At 43.0% G+C, this 15,852-nt stretch overlaps 1 protein-coding gene across 1 annotated transcript in view; it reads left to right on the forward strand.

The window, feature by feature from the left end:
• sort1b (sortilin 1b) overlaps positions 1-15,852 on the forward strand; it is a 70,675-nt gene that overhangs the window by 40,830 nt on the left and 13,993 nt on the right. The window contains exons 9-12 of the mRNA XM_084334132.1: positions 1,490-1,634; positions 2,086-2,241; positions 11,888-11,994; positions 14,303-14,405. Of these exons, the coding sequence (XP_084190258.1) occupies positions 1,490-1,634; positions 2,086-2,241; positions 11,888-11,994; positions 14,303-14,405 (511 nt within the window). The remainder of the gene's footprint in view (positions 1-1,489; positions 1,635-2,085; positions 2,242-11,887; positions 11,995-14,302; positions 14,406-15,852) is intronic.

Raw genomic sequence — 15,852 nt, forward strand, 5'->3', positions numbered from 1 at the left:
AATAGATGGAAATTATGTTAGCGAACTTACCTGATGTATAATGCAGTGCAGCATTGGACACTCAACGCCACTCTGCCTTAGAAGCCCGGCGAATCCATCGGTAACAACAGCCGACAGTTTATCAAAACCCCCATATTGCTGCACGGCACTTTCAACAGCGTTGAATATGTGCACACTAGGGCTGACCCCTATTAGTCAAATAGTCGACTAATCGATCGAAAGGAGTCATAGTTGACTGCCAACTCTTCTTAGTCGAATACAATACAAAAAAATAAAAAAATAAAAAAATAAAAAAATAAAAAAATAAAAAAATAAAAAAAATAAAAAAATATTATAATTTTTTTTTTTTTTTTTTTAATATTGGCCTGGGGCCGCATGGAACGTCGGTGAGGGCCGCATGCGGCCCGCGGGCCGCCAGTTGCCCCTCCCTGCTCTAAGACAAACTCTAACCTTAACCAACTTCGAAAGAGCGCCTAAGCTTAACCAGTGTAGAAACTTGCGGTCCCACGATTGGGCATACATGTCATATGACCAGAAATGACCTGGCCAATCAGAGACGCGGAAACAAAGTTCTATTGTAGAAGACATTCAGGCGTCCCGGCGTTAGCCACTATGCCCATGTTCATCTCTTTGCATGGTGTAAGACCAGTTCACTATGTGAGAATGCTTCCCATTCCTTGTTTTCTTTATACTGTCAACCTGTATGGTTTGATTTTGTTTTCATTATACCTTTAGCCTGTATTGTCTAATTAATTAGTCTAATTAATGTACTGGCCCCAGAGGAGCTGTCCAGACAGGGGCGACAGTGGATCAGGAGGTAGAGCGGTTGTCTGGTAATTGGAAGGTTCCCGGTTCGATTTCCACTGTTCTCCCGGGCAGTGTGTTGAAGTGTCCTTGAGCAAGACACTTAACCCCTAGTGCTCCCGATGAGCAGGTGGGCACCTTGCATTGTGGCCTCCACCGTCGGTGTGTGAATGGGTGAATGTGAGGAACAAAATTGTAAATCGCTTTGGATAAAGATATATAAATAAACCATTTATCCATTTATATAAATTGACCATTTATCATTGTAACTGGTAGTTTTATTAAGGGACCAAGCAGCTCACTGGAAACCTATTGTATTTATTATGATTTACATTTTCACATGAATCACCCATAGAGTCCTCTTCATTTTATGGCATTTTTTTTTCATGAGTCATAGCATCAATATATGCTTGCAGCTTTATATCAGTATAATAATTCTGTGAGTATAGCTTTTGAGGACAGAGTCTTTATGTGTTCGCTGGTATTCCTGTGTCTTCCTCTTTGCCTGGGTATGTATTGTAGACATAGTTTTGCATAATTATGTTTGTATATGCTATTTTTACTCTAAGCTTTCCTGGCTGCTCTTGCTTCTCACTCACTCATTTCACCGTCTCTCTCTCTCTCTCTCTCTCTCTCTCTCTCTCTCTCTCTCTCTCTCTCTCTCTCTCTCTCTCTCTCTGTGTAGGGCACTCTAAGGATGATCCATGTGTCCGTTGATCAGGGGGAGGCGTGGAACATGGCGCAGCTGCCCCCTGTTGGTCACGAGCAGTTCTACTCCATCCTAGCAGCCAATGACGATATGGTCTTTATGCACGTGGACGAACCAGGAGGTCAGTTAAAAGTTTAAATGATATAAGTGAAGAATAAATAAAATAATATGTATATTTTTGTATGTTTGATTTTACAAAACAGGGGAAGTTCTCGATAAGCCTCTAGGCTTCTAAACTTCTCCTACACAATGTATTTTTTTTCTTTCTTTTGTTTAACTCTTTGTGTTAATAAATAAATAAATACAAAATACAAATACTCTTCATATCTATCAACGTGTTTTCTGTTGAATATCAAGTGTCACCAATCTATATATATATATATTTTTATTTTTACGGAAATCTACTTTCAAAGTGATACAGGATAATACAATGGAATAAGGCCATTGTAAAAGCCCGGTAAAGTGTAGAAAGCACATGTCACATTTGCTCTGAATCTGTTGCATCTGTCTTTTATACGAGTAATCCGACGTGAATATTTCAACAATGTACGTTGGTTACCAAATGTCCACAGATACAGGATTCGGCACCATCTATGTCTCAGACGACCGGGGCACGGTCTACTCCAAGTCTCTAGAGCGCCACCTCTACACCACCACAGGGGGAGACACTGACTTCACTAACGTCACCTCCCTGAGAGGGGTCTTCGTCACAAGTGTCCTAGCCGAAGGTAAAGCTGTCATCACATGGAGTCAGAAACACAAACAAACTCCAGCACATGACGGCACAAAACTTCTCTCTCTCTCTCTCTCTCTCTCTCTCTCTCTCTCTCTCTCTCTCTCTCTCTCTCTCTCTCTCTCTCTCTCTCTCTCTCTCTCTCTCTCTCTCTCTCTCTCTCTTTATTTAATTTGTTTATTTGGACGGGACAATGCAAAATTAATGAACACTGGAGTGTAAAAATTGCCGGATTTAGCACGAGGCTCATTTCCATCCGTTGTCCCCAAACATAAAAACAGGACTCATAGAAACAGTAAGAAATGTACAAATACATAAAAACAGGACACTTAAAAACAGTAAAAAAATTACAAATACATAACAGCATGTCACATGTGTTCACATGACTGGTTGGACTTCAGCAATTTTTTTTAGTTGCCCTCTAAAAGAAGCAAGGGTGGGGCTTTCCCTTATGGAAATGGGGAGACTGTTCCATGTTTGACTGCCTTTTATGGACAGGACGTTTTGGCCAAACGTCCTTTAACCTTTTCAATAAAAACACAGTTTGCCGACTCAGTGGAGTGCTGAGCGCGGAAGCCAAATTGAAGTGGGTGGAGTGGGGTGTGACCTTTGTCCAGATGTTTTTTTTTTTTTTGATCAAATTTTTTTATTATTAATTACATGAAACAGGACAACACAATAACCACAGTAACAAAAAACATAACTTCACAGGAGAATAACAAACAATAATAATACAGAATAATAAATTATAAAGACAAAAAGAAAAAGAAACAGCGTCCAACCTATCAAACATAGATGGCTACTTCAATAATAAAAAGGGTCTTCAAAACATGGCAACCTTTCCCCACCTTTACAAAGTGGAGTGACTTAAAAGATTGTTTATGAGAGTGTTGCCGCAGATTTACTGTAGATAGCCTAGGTCCCTTACACATGTTCAAGACTGCCAAACTCGCAGAAGGTAAAGTGTAAGAAGAAAGAATTCTTCCTCCAAGTTGGTTGACAGGTCAATCAGTCTGCCAATATTAGTCCCTTGGGGAGATGGCATGTGAATTGACATATAGCGCAGATAGCTAAATACCAACCCCCCCTAAAATCCCCCCAGTCAAAGTTAAGAAGGACAAGACAAAAACCAAGACAGACAAGACATTTCCTCCTCCCCCTCCCCAGAGACCGCCGGACCCCCCCGATCAAGCGGCCCAACCCCGCTCAGCCGCACACGGCGGTCTTTACCTTCTCAGCTGCTGCGAACCACAGGTCAATGCCAGCCTGCCCTACCCCAATCACCCGAGCCGTGGATATCTCAAGATAAATCACATCCAATAGAGTTAGGGACCAGTTAATCATTGTAAGCTTCTCAGGCTCCTTCCATCTCATTGCTATAAGCTTCTTCGCTGCTGTGACGCCCGCTAGGACAACCCTTTTCAGTTGTACGGACGCGGGTAGTGTCGTTATATCGTTCAGGAGTAGCGTAACAGCTGTGAATGGGATAGTTAAGCCACACAGATCTGAAAGTTTGTCCGTTATTGACCTCCAGAAACGGGCCACTGGTGGGCAATCCCAATACATATGCATATAAGTGCCAGTGGCCTTTTGAGAGCACAAAGTGCACCGAGAGTCGGTTATCAGTCCCATAGCAAATAGCTTCCTAGGTGTAAGATAGGTCCTATGAATATAATTAAAATTAATTTGCTGGTGATTGGGGTTGCGGGAAGATAATGCCACATTTGCCCAAACATCATCCCAGTCAAACTCGGGGTCCAACTCCGGGATATCCACACGCCAGATTGTATCCAATGATACATTTTTATACGTGGATTGAATTAAGAGCGTATAAAAGTCTGAGACAAACCCTCTGGATGTCGTTCTGTCCACTATGAGCCTGAGGAAGGGGTGTGGGTGCAAAGCTTGAGCCCACGGTACGCCATGCGCCCTCAGTGCTGACCTTAGTTGAAGGTAAAGAAAGAAGGACTCGCCGGGAAGATCATAAAATTCTCTTAAGTCCTGAAACGCACGGAGGCCGTTCTTATCATAAATATCCTCCAGAGTATGCACTCCCCTCCTTTGCCATTGAGGAATATTAACCGGCTTGTGCCCTACAAGTAATTGCTGGTTATTAAAAATTGGAGAGTCCAGGTGCCATGGGCATTTAACCCCACACGACCTCTGTACATTACGCCACGTTTGGATCACGTGAGTTATGATCGGTCCATACCTCAGCCGGCATTTCGAAATAGAGACAGTGGAGTACACCACATCCTGCAATCTTAGCGGAGATACCGCCGCCGCTTCTAAGGAGCGCCACGATACAGCCTCTACAGGGTCTAGCCAGCACATCAGAGGTCTCAGTGAAAAGGACCAGAAATAAAGTTTAAAATCAGGGATTGCGAGGCCCCCATCTTGTTTTCTACGTTGTGTATTAGCCCTTTTGATTCTCGGGCGTTTGTTATTCCAGATAAACTTAGATACCATCGATTGTACCTTGCGCCAGTGGTCTATTGGAGGGGGCAGGGGGAGCATTGAGCTAATAAAATTTATCCTAGGCAGGATGTTCATTTTGATTATGGAAGCCCGGGCTTGTAAGGAGTTAGGAAGGGACGACCACCTGTCTAGATCCTGGCGTATTTTATCATAAGTACCCGTGAAGTTGTACTTAGTAGTTTGGTTCAGCGTGGGGAATATCTCTATGCCCAAGTATTTAAAATGTTCTACTATGGGGATATCAGCTGGTAGTCGTACCGCCTTGGCCAGCTCATTAAGAGGTAGGCAGGCTGATTTGTTCCAGTTAATCTTAAAGCCTGACAATTTACCAAAGTCGTCGATTATCCTCAATAGTTTTGTGGCCGACCGGGAGGGGTCGTCCATGAAAATCAGCAGGTCATCCGCGTAGAGAGCAATTTTGTGTGGAGTATTATTGACCATTATGGGGACGATGTCCTCCGATTGCCTAATAAATTGGGCCAAAGGTTCGAGGGAAAGCGCGAACAGTCCTGGGCTCAGAGGACAACCCTGTCTAGAAGATCTGGAGACCGGAAAGAGTGTGGAACAGTTTTTGCCTGTCAGTATCATCGCAGACGGCGAGGCATACAGGACTTTAATCATATGAATAAAACTCTTCCCAAGACCCATGACCTCAAGTACCTTCCACAGGTATGACCACTCAAGTCTGTCAAACGCCTTCATGGCATCCAAAGACAGAACTGTGGATGGAGTTGTATTGTCTTTACTGTTATCGATTACATGCAACAGCCTCCTAAGATTATCTGCAGCCAGACGCCCCGGGATAAAACCAGTTTGATCGCAGTGTACCAATACAGACATAAATCTCTGCAGGCGACGGGCCAGCACCTTGGCAAACACTTTTAAATCGGCCCCGAGAAGACTCAAGGGTCTATAGCTACCACAATCATTGGGATCTTTGTCCTTCTTGAGAAGTAAAGAAATCAACGCCATATTGACATCTCTTGAGAACTCCCCTTGTTCGATAGCGTAATTGATCATATCGAGCATCAATGGACCCAGTTGGTCCCAGAAAGCTAAATACACTTCGGGTGGAATACCATCCCAGCCTGGTGCCTTACCCCTCTGCATTTCAACAATCGTCTCCCTCAATTCCACGAGAGTAATCGGTCTCCCCAGTTCCTTGGCCTCTTCCTCAGAAATGTGGGGTATCTCAAGCCCGCCAATGAACGATTCAAATTTAGAGTCATCAAGATTACCCTCTGAGCTATATAACTGTGAGTAAAACTCTTTAAAAGTGTCATTGATCTTTTTCGAATCAGTAGTGACTGCACCCTGGCTCGTCCTAATCGAGGGGATATCCGAGAAATGATCATTTGAGCGTATTTTCATTGCCAATAGATGGCTAGGTCTGGAGCCGTGAAAGTAGTAATTTTGTCTTGTCCTATGTATCAAGAACTCAGACTGTTGTTTAAGTATGGAGTTTATTTCTTTTTTGACTATCTTACGTTGTGTGTTTAGTCGTTCATTATAGTTAGTTTGCAAGGATGCGTATAGGTCCGCATATAATGATTCCAGTCCTTCTAGCTTTTTTGACCGGGATTTTCGCAAATTGTAGGCAAATAGTGTGACATGACCCCTGATAAATCCTTTCAATGCGTTCCACAGGACCCTAGGGTCTTCTACTGTGCCAACGTTGATCTGCAAAAATTCAGCTAGTTTACTCCTGAACTCAGAACAGAAGTCATCGTTCTTTAGCAAGGTCGAATTAAAACGCCATCTGGGAGCTCTTGCGGAGAGCCTGCCAAAGGTTGCCGTAAGGAAAATCCCCTTGTGGTCTGAGAGAGCCAAGGGAACCAATGAGACATCGAAACTATCAAACATATTAGGGGACGCGAATGCATAGTCAATTCGAGAGAAGCTTTTGTGTCTGGCTGACAGGTGAGAGTAATCTTTGAGGGTGGGGTTGGATAAGCGCCAAAGGTATGTGAGCCCCGTGTCCTTGGCCCACATCCTAAGGGCCTTAGAGGCCCGTTTTTGGTCGCTCGTTTCAGAGGGCCCGGACCTATCCATCTCCGCATCCCAGCACGCATTAAAATCGCCACCCACAATGAGAGCGTATCCATTAAGTTCCAACATATTCTTCGTGATTGTATTATAGAACGCTGAATCAAATGTGTTAGGAGCATACAATGCTATTATAGCCATCTTCCTATGCGAGAATTCAACTTTTGCTATAGTAATCCTTCCCTCCGTGTCCGACCATACATCCAAGACTTTGATATCAAGGTTACGTCTTGTAACTATGACTACTCCTTTCGTCTTATCATCGGCTGAGGATGAGGAGATAACGTGATATTGCCGATTTGCCAGTCTTGACACGTCACCTACCAATAAATGCGTCTCACTAAGGAGAGCAAGGTCAATATTTCTCCTCTTCAATAGCCAAAGGACACTGGCACGCTTGTGTGGGGCGTTAAGCCCTCCTGCGTTCCAAATTAAAATATTCAATTTAGCCATGGTCGAGCTTGTATAAATGCGTAGAGAACATACCAGTGCAGCCAGGCTGAGTACAGAGGCGCTGATCCAGGCGGGCCCAGACGGTCAATCCCAGGAGTTCAGAGGAGGAACAATTACACACATATAAGACAACAGTACATAAAACACATAAAAATACCACCCCAGCTACAACCCCCCCTCCTTCTACTCTAAACCCTAACCCACCCGTCCTATTATAAGCCCTCCTATACCCACTCTCCAATCCCCACCCTATGCCCCATCCACTGAGGATGGTCATCTTCCTATCACTTCCCACTAGAGACATGGATCCAATAAGACGCTCCCCACTCCAACCCCCCTCTAGATAAACCCCTGAGTAAACCCCCACTAGTCCAATAAACACAAATAATAATAAAAATAAAATTCAATAAAGATATCTGTCGAAAACCACCTGAGCCTTGGCCCCAACATGAGACAACCATAATGGTAAAAATAGCCATTATTAAATAATAACTCCACATCAACCTGCAACCATCTATTTCCGAATCTGCGCTTCAACGTCGCAATGTTATAGCCCAAATGGGTACAGGAAAATTCAAAACAAAATTTAATTAAAGCATCCCAGCCGATAGTCTAAGGCAGGATCGGGTCACAGGTTAATTGTGCAAAATTGTGTGAACAATGTCAATTCAACAATGACAATAATAAGAAAGGGAAAAAAGGGGTTATGGTCAAAGTGCACCCCTGTAGCAGTCCCTCTGATCAGGCACAACGGCTGAAATGACATAACCTATGTAAGAATAGAATTAAACACATTCATTAATCCGGGGATGGTAATAGGCAACACCTGACACCACCTGTTATCATACATTGTTTCAATAAAGATATCGGTCGGAGCAGTTAGTCCAAGGTAGGATCGAATCACAGTTAAATTGCTCATTCAAATGCCATTAAAACAGCGACAATAATAGGAAAAGGAAAAAGAGGGTTATGGCTAAAGTGCAAGCAAAGCTAAACCTGACCCATCCTGTTAGTGTTATCACATATTTTATGTATATTCGTTCGAGAGCCAACGTGAACCTTGGCCCTAACATGACAACTATAATGGAAAAATTAGCCATTATCATATAATTACTCAACATCAACCCTGTAACCATCTACCTCGTAGTCTGCATATTAATGTTGCAACGTTATAGTATAAATGGATAAAGGAAAATTCAAAACAAAATCAAAGCATATCAGCAGTTAGTCTAAGGTAGGATCGAATCACAGTTAAATTGCTCATTCAAATGCCATTAAAACAGCGACAATAATAGGAAAAGGAAAAAGAGGGTTATGGCTAAAGTGCAAGCAAAGCTAAACCTGACCCAGCCTGTTATCACATATTTTATGTATATTCGGTCGAGAGCCAACGTGAGCCTTGGCCCTAACATGACAGCTATAATGGAAAAATTAGCCATTATTATATAATTACTCAACATCAACCCTGTAACCATCTACCTTGGAGTCTGCATATTAATGTCGCAACGTTATAGCATAAATGGATCACGGAAAATTCAAAACAAAATTAAGGCATATCAGCAGTTAGTCCAAGGTAGAATCGGATCACATTTAAATCGCGCATACAGATGACATAAAAACAGCGACAATAAGAAAAAAAAAAGGGGAAAAGAGGGTCATGGCTAAAGTGCAAGCCATATAACCATATAGCCATGAAGTGCAAGCCATACCCGACTCAACCTGTTATCATATATTGTATATGCATATTCAACCGACCTTGGCTTCTACTATGGATCCCAAAGCTCAAAACAACCTGGATATAAAAATAAAAGCATACCAGAAGTTAGTTAGGGACTCGATCACTCTTGAATTGTGCAAACCAATGTCCCTTTGAACAGCAACAGCAACCAAAATACGTAACCATTAACGGGTCTCGAATGTCTCAGCGCAGACGATAGACGAAGCCCGCTAGCTAGCCCGAGGCTAGCGCGTAAGCTAGTGATGAATCCGGATAGCACGTTAGCCTATTATGTACATTGTTCAGCTAGCTCGTTAGCTTCCAAAGAGGCGATACACAAGTACGACCATGAGGTCAGCTTTAGCAAGTAACAGAAGTCATTGGGAAGCCCCGCTAGTTGGATGGGCAGTGGGCAGTTAGCATGTCTGGGCATGACAGCAAGTATTTGTGAATAGTCGGCCTAATCAATGTATACAGGCCCACACCGCCAAGTCACTCACCCGACATAGATATCAAGCAACAGTCTCGGGTATCCCCGCGAGATATTCCTTCGCTTTAGCCAACGACCAAAATGCACGCTGACCATCGACCTTCTCCAACACAGATAATTTCGCGGGAGCGAATAACGTGGGCCTCAGGCCTAGTTTCCATAGCTTAGTCAGGACCACCTTGTATTCGCCTCTCTGTGCTTGAACCTCCGGCGTAAAGTCTTCGAAAATGGCCACTTTGTGATCGCCAAGCCTCAGATTACCCCTTCTGGTACGAGCCGACCGCATGATGAGTTCTCTCTGCTGAAGCCTGTTCAGCTTGACTATGATGGGCCTCGGCTCTTTGTTCACGCCGGGAGAAAACCTGCCCGCTCTGTAGGCCGACTCACAGACAGGAGGCGAAGGGAGGACGTCCGTCCCTAGTATTTTCTGCAGCAGTTCGGGCATGGTCTCAGAGAGACGGCCTTCACCGCTGGCCTCCGGTACTCCAACAATCCTGACGTTGTGGCGTCTATCCCGGGACTGCATCTCATCCATTGCCGACTGTAGTTTGTTGACTTCAGCCTGCCTAGCCAGCAGGGCGGATTCGAGACCCGCCATCTTCTCGCACTGTAATGATACCTCCGTCGTTAGCATGGCTAGTTCGTTAGCATTAGCCGATGAGGCAGCGTGAATCGACTCCATCTTGTCTGTCAGCGGGACTACCGCCAGCCGTATTTCTTCTGATATCTCACGACGGAGGTTGACACAAAAATCCGCCAACACTTTCTTCTGTGCTTCAGCGACGCGTGCCTCAGAGTCTGCGTGTAGCTTGGTCATGACCAAGAGCACAGCTTCGCTTATCTCCCCGACACCGGACGACGATGCGGCCAGGCCCGGTGGTGGTGGTTTGCTGGTTGGGGCGCTCATGGCTCTGGTTTCCACCCCCGTCATCGCAGAAAGTCGAAAAAAGTCGATGACAGTATACTAAACACGACGACCTAGCAAACAGATAAAAAACAAATAAAAATAAAATAAAGACTAATGGGGAGAAACGTATATTCAGCACGGTAGAAGGGAGCTCATGTGAAACACGTCTACTCCATGATCGCTCAGCTCCGCCCCCCCACCTTTGTCCAGATGTTTAATCATAAGTTTCGACACCCACTTTTCAGCAACCTTAGATATGGTGGATAGGATGCTGATTGGCCTGTAGTTGGCTACCGACATCCTGCTACCAGATAAAGAAATTGGTGTTACCGTGGCCACCTTCCAGAAAGATGGTACCTCCTTTGAACTGATCGATTGATTCACTTGGTGATAGGTTTTACTAGAGCGTCCGAGTGTGTTTTTATAAAATCTGTGTCCAGGCCATAAGTGTTCCTGGCCTTAGAGCGTTTCAGCGCCACAATGATTTTTCTTACCTCATCCTCTGTTATTTCCTCCAGCTCAAAGAGGGGCTCGGCTTCCACAGTTGGGCTGGGTGATGCACCAGAGGGGGCAAAGAGTTTTGTTATTTCCAATACACTATTTAAAAAATAATTATTAAAAGTACACGCCAGTACAGTGAGGTCTTTAATCAGGATGTCGTTGACTTTTAATTCCAGGATGTCATTTACCTGTTTGTTCTGTTTACCTAGTAATTTATTTAAGATATGCCATACCTTTTTACCGTTTCCTTTTGCATCTTCAATTACACTGATAAAAAAGTTGGCTTTGGCCTTTCTTAAGGTCCGAGTCACCTTATTGCGTGCATGGGTACATTTCTGCCTGTCTGTCGACAGCCCAGATTTCAGGCTTTGTTTAAGGAGTGAGTCCCTAAGCCGTAGTAGTGAACTGCAGCTTTGGTCCCACCAGGGGAGGTGATGCTCCTTCCTGGCCTTTTGGCTTCCCCTCCTGGAAAAAGAGGACATTATTTCATTGATTTTATCTGTGAACAGACTACAGTTTGTTTCTGTGCTGGCAGAGGAAAGGGTCTCATCCCAGTTTATATTTTTAATAGCATCTCCAAAGCATTGTTGCATGTTTTTGGGGATGAAGTTAGAAGAGGAGTTTTTATTTGGTGCATTAAGGAACCGTTTTTTATTTAATTTCCTAGCAGTTTTTTTTAAATTATGATCAGAAAGGCCGGTCAGAGAATTGTAGGTTTTAGCAATTCTGTCAGCTTTGTTTGTGAATAATAGGTCTATCCTGGTTTGGGAGGTTTTGGTTACTCTGGTCGGTTGCTCAATTAATTGTACTAGGTTATCTCTCTCTCTCTCTCTCTCTCTCTCTCTCTCTCTCTCTCTCTCTCTCTCTCTCTCTCTCTCTCTTTCTCACACACACACATGAGGCCAAAGTATTTTGCCGATGACTCAGACTGCTCTCTTTCGGACTAGGGGACTCTTATGTAAATATTTCATTAGCTGTCCAGTGTGAGATGTGCTGCCCGTCCTGAAGCTGTAAGTAATGTTCTCTGTGCGTCCGGCCATTTGTTGCAGATGGCTCGGTGCAGTCGGTGGTGTCCTTTGACCAGGGAGGGGAGTGGCTTCCCCTACAGAAACCAGCCAACACCAAGTGTGATGCCACGGCCAAAGACCCGGACAAGGTAAACAACAGACAGAGGAGGGCGTATCTGAAGAAAGCGTCAACAGAGGACAGGAATGTGGTTAGAAGTGTTCTCTGTAGAAATATGCTATTCTTGTCCGCTCATCCCCTCTCCCTCTCGAATATCCAATTCAGGTTTCCATCTACGTTGACCTGGTTTATAGCACAAGGGATGATTGACCTCTCAAACCCCACCCTCTTTTCTTGATCCTTTGAGATAGGTAAATTACTAGGGATGCACCGACCCTGCTATCAAGAATCAAGAGGTTTATTTGTCACATGCATACCAGGGCATACAGTGAAATGGGGGTGGTCATGCCTGCATTGATTGTGCAAAATACAATAATAAAAATAGGCATAGAAAAAAAAATTCCTGCGAAACTGGTTCCTATATACACTACTATACAATATACAATTTACAATTTTAACTCTTAATGTATCTAAACTATACTATTAGTACCTCCTTCCTTTAAAGTGACTTTCTATTTTTTAAAGTGACATTTTGTTTAAGTGATTGTTTTAGCAGTTGCCGAATGAGTGTTGTGTGTGTGTGTGTGTGTGTTCATGTGTACTTGTGAGTGGAGAGTTCAGTGTTCAGTAGGGCTGCAACGTTTAGTCGACATAATCGACAACGTCGATCATTAAAACTCGTCGACGCCGAATTTTTGCATCGATGCGTCGTATGAAAGTGGCTTCTTAGCTCTGGTCCAGCTGAAGACAAAGCAGAGGAACAGATTGGACATTGAGCATGACCTCAGAGTTGCTTTGTCTACCATCACCCCAGACTTTGAGACTCTTGTCAGGAGCAAACAACATCCCCAGTTATCCCATTAGTTCCCTGGGATGTTAAGCTAAGAAGTCTGCTAAGAAGGATATATTATTTATTATTATTATTATTATTATTTTATTTCATTGTGTTTTAGCCCTAGTTGCACTTTTGTTGCAACCCCAGTTATCCCATTAGTTCCCCCAAACTTACTGTCGGTCTGTTATGTTAAGCTAAGAAGTCTGCTAAGAGCCCGGAAAAGGAGCCGCGCCCACAGGAAGCAGAGATGGAGGGTGTGACAGAAATAATCGTTAGATTAGTCGACTAATCGGAAAAACTATCGAAAGATTAGTCGACTACCAAAATAATCGTTAGTTGCAGCCAGGGACGTAGCTGGAGATTCTGGGCCCCATGAAAGAATGTATTTGTGGGCCCCCAATCCATGCGAGCGCGCGTTAGCTTAAAAAACTGAAAACGCGTTAGCTTAAAAAACTGAAAACGCATAATATGGTTTTTACCTATACATTTGGATCAGCAGTTCAGCACCTGAACTGTTGGTGGGTGAGCCTAGTAAAGGATGTCGCATTGCGTTGATCTTCAATGAATGGACCAATGCAATAGTCTACCAAAGAACCTTGAGTCGCACTAGGCTAGGCATATATTTTCCCCTACTCTTGTGACAATGTTTTCTGATACTTAACTCAACATACAAAAGCTGTTACTTGTCCTGTCTCTCTGTAATCCCATCTCCAACACAAATAGTCTACTCAAGCACACTATTAGGTTGACAGACACTTACATTTTGATGTGCTCTGTAGTATATACTCGCTCATTCTGTCAAACAGAGTAACAAGCACCTGTTTGTTTCTTTTGTGACGTTTTTTTTAATACAGGCAATTATAATTTTGAGTAATCTACATTAATTTACTTTAGGATAATAATAAAACCATATTAATATCAAGATAATAATAGTGTTATCAGGGCCCCCTCCCCAGTGCTGGGCCCCTGGGCCCTTGGAATCATCCTAACCCCCCCCCCCAGCTAACCGTAGGCGCTTGCCTGACTGCAGCAGCTTGAACAGGCTGTTGTTGGGGTGGTGGGGGTCTTTCATAATTCTGCAGGCTCTGGATTTGCACCTCCTATATCAGATATATAGGGCAAATATTTGACCGAACCAGGGTATCCGTATCATATAATTGACTCCTTACTGAAATCTGATGACAAAGAGCTACGTGAAACATGTTAGAAATTACTTGATATTCTGCATTTTGGGTGTGTAAAAGGATTCTGGATTTAAATCTGTTTGGGTGCTGTTTTGTCCAGTGATGTTCTAACATTTTCAGCTAAATAGATTAATTGGATCTGTACTTGATTAGACGATACTTAAAGTGTAATCCTTGGAATCTGTATTAGCCATGGAAAAATGGTATTCTTGCATCCCTAATAATTCTCTTAGATCCTGTGTATTGGTCAAATCTAGTATGGTTTAAATTGAACTTTAAATGTAAAGTCTAAAGGGTTGGCTGTGTTTGTGTCTCTACAGTGCAGTCTCCATATCCACGCAGCCTACAGTATCGCTAACAGTCTGAACGTCCCCATGCTGCCTCTGACGGAGCCCAATGCCGTGGGCCTCATCATCGCTCACGGTAACCTCCTCCACACACCACCTCAAGCTCTGCGTCTAGATAAAACACTTGCAATATCCATGACTCATTGTCTTTATTAATAGCCTTTCTTTTAATATAACGAATGCATGCTCAGAAGTCGCATAGCAAAACCTCACTGACATTATTTTGGCTTATCCTACAAAGAAGTAAAGTTAAACATCAACACGGATTTTCTCAGGGTAGCCTATTTGCTATTTGTTTATCGGTCAAAACAATGGGTTGGTCGGGCACAGTTGCAAAGTGTCATGGAGATTTTTTTTTTAAAAGATCAAATGTTGGAGGTCTTTGTTTGTTCCAGTTGAGTAGGATAATAATAATAATAATAATATATATATATATATATATATTTTTTTTTAAAGCTATATATGATATTATCCCAATTCTCTTCACAGATACAGGATCTAATGTCCTGTCCAATTCAGTACCAAAGAGATACCTTAGGTTTAATGTCTAACGGAGTTTCCAAGACTTTAGCAGTCAAGTCATGAACCTCTTTCCAAAGGTTTTCTGCATTCCCAAAAAACATGGGTAATTGACCCTGTGCAAGTCTTACAACGATGGCATCTAGGGGATGAGTTAGTGTACATAATCTTTCTTGTTTAATACATTTGTAGTGTGTAGTTCCATAGTATTCATAGGTATGTTGGACTTCAGGTGCTTTCAGGCCAAACACTTCTGGTGACTCTCTGAGAGGAACTACCCACTGGGGAGCTCCCTGAGAACGATATACCTTCAGGGTTGCTTCTGTTTGCATTCACACCACCAATAGGAACACTAGGCCCTGTCCACACGAACGCTGGGTTTTATGTAACCATGATTTAATGTGCGCAGTTGCACTGTTCGTCCACACGCAACCAGGTTTTTGGAACACTGCAACCGTGTCCTTTCACAACCGGAGTCCAGGGTGGAGTTTTGGGCTTACCCCGGTTGCATTGGTTGCGTGTGGACATAGTAACCGAGATTATTTCCAGTGTTTATGGCAGAGCTGTTCCAAGTAGCTGCGGCTACCAACTAAGCTCATGTGTTGTCAAGTTGTTATAAGGAACCCAGTCCAAACTACAACAGTCTGCATCCCCTTAACAATTGTTTGTATTGAGCCGTATTGTATTCTACCCATTCTGCAATCTGTTAAATAATGTTTTCATCCATTCATTCTACTAGCGTTAACGTTACTATGCTAATGTACACTAGCCGCAATGCTATTATTATTATTTCTTTTTTTACCAAATCTTTTTATTTTCATTTTTTCAAACAAGAAACAACACGGCACAATAATGACAATAATACATAACAGACATCCAAGAACACAAACTAACACAACAATGACTAGACAATAAATTAGACCTATATATATTGGATACACAACCAGTCAATACAAGTTGTCACAGAGAAAAAGGATAACAAAATAAAATCTTTACTATAAAAA

Source organism: Notolepis coatsorum (assembly GCF_963971535.1).
Source record: "Notolepis coatsorum genome assembly, chromosome: 17".
Taxonomy (NCBI): domain Eukaryota; kingdom Metazoa; phylum Chordata; class Actinopteri; order Aulopiformes; family Paralepididae; genus Notolepis; species Notolepis coatsorum.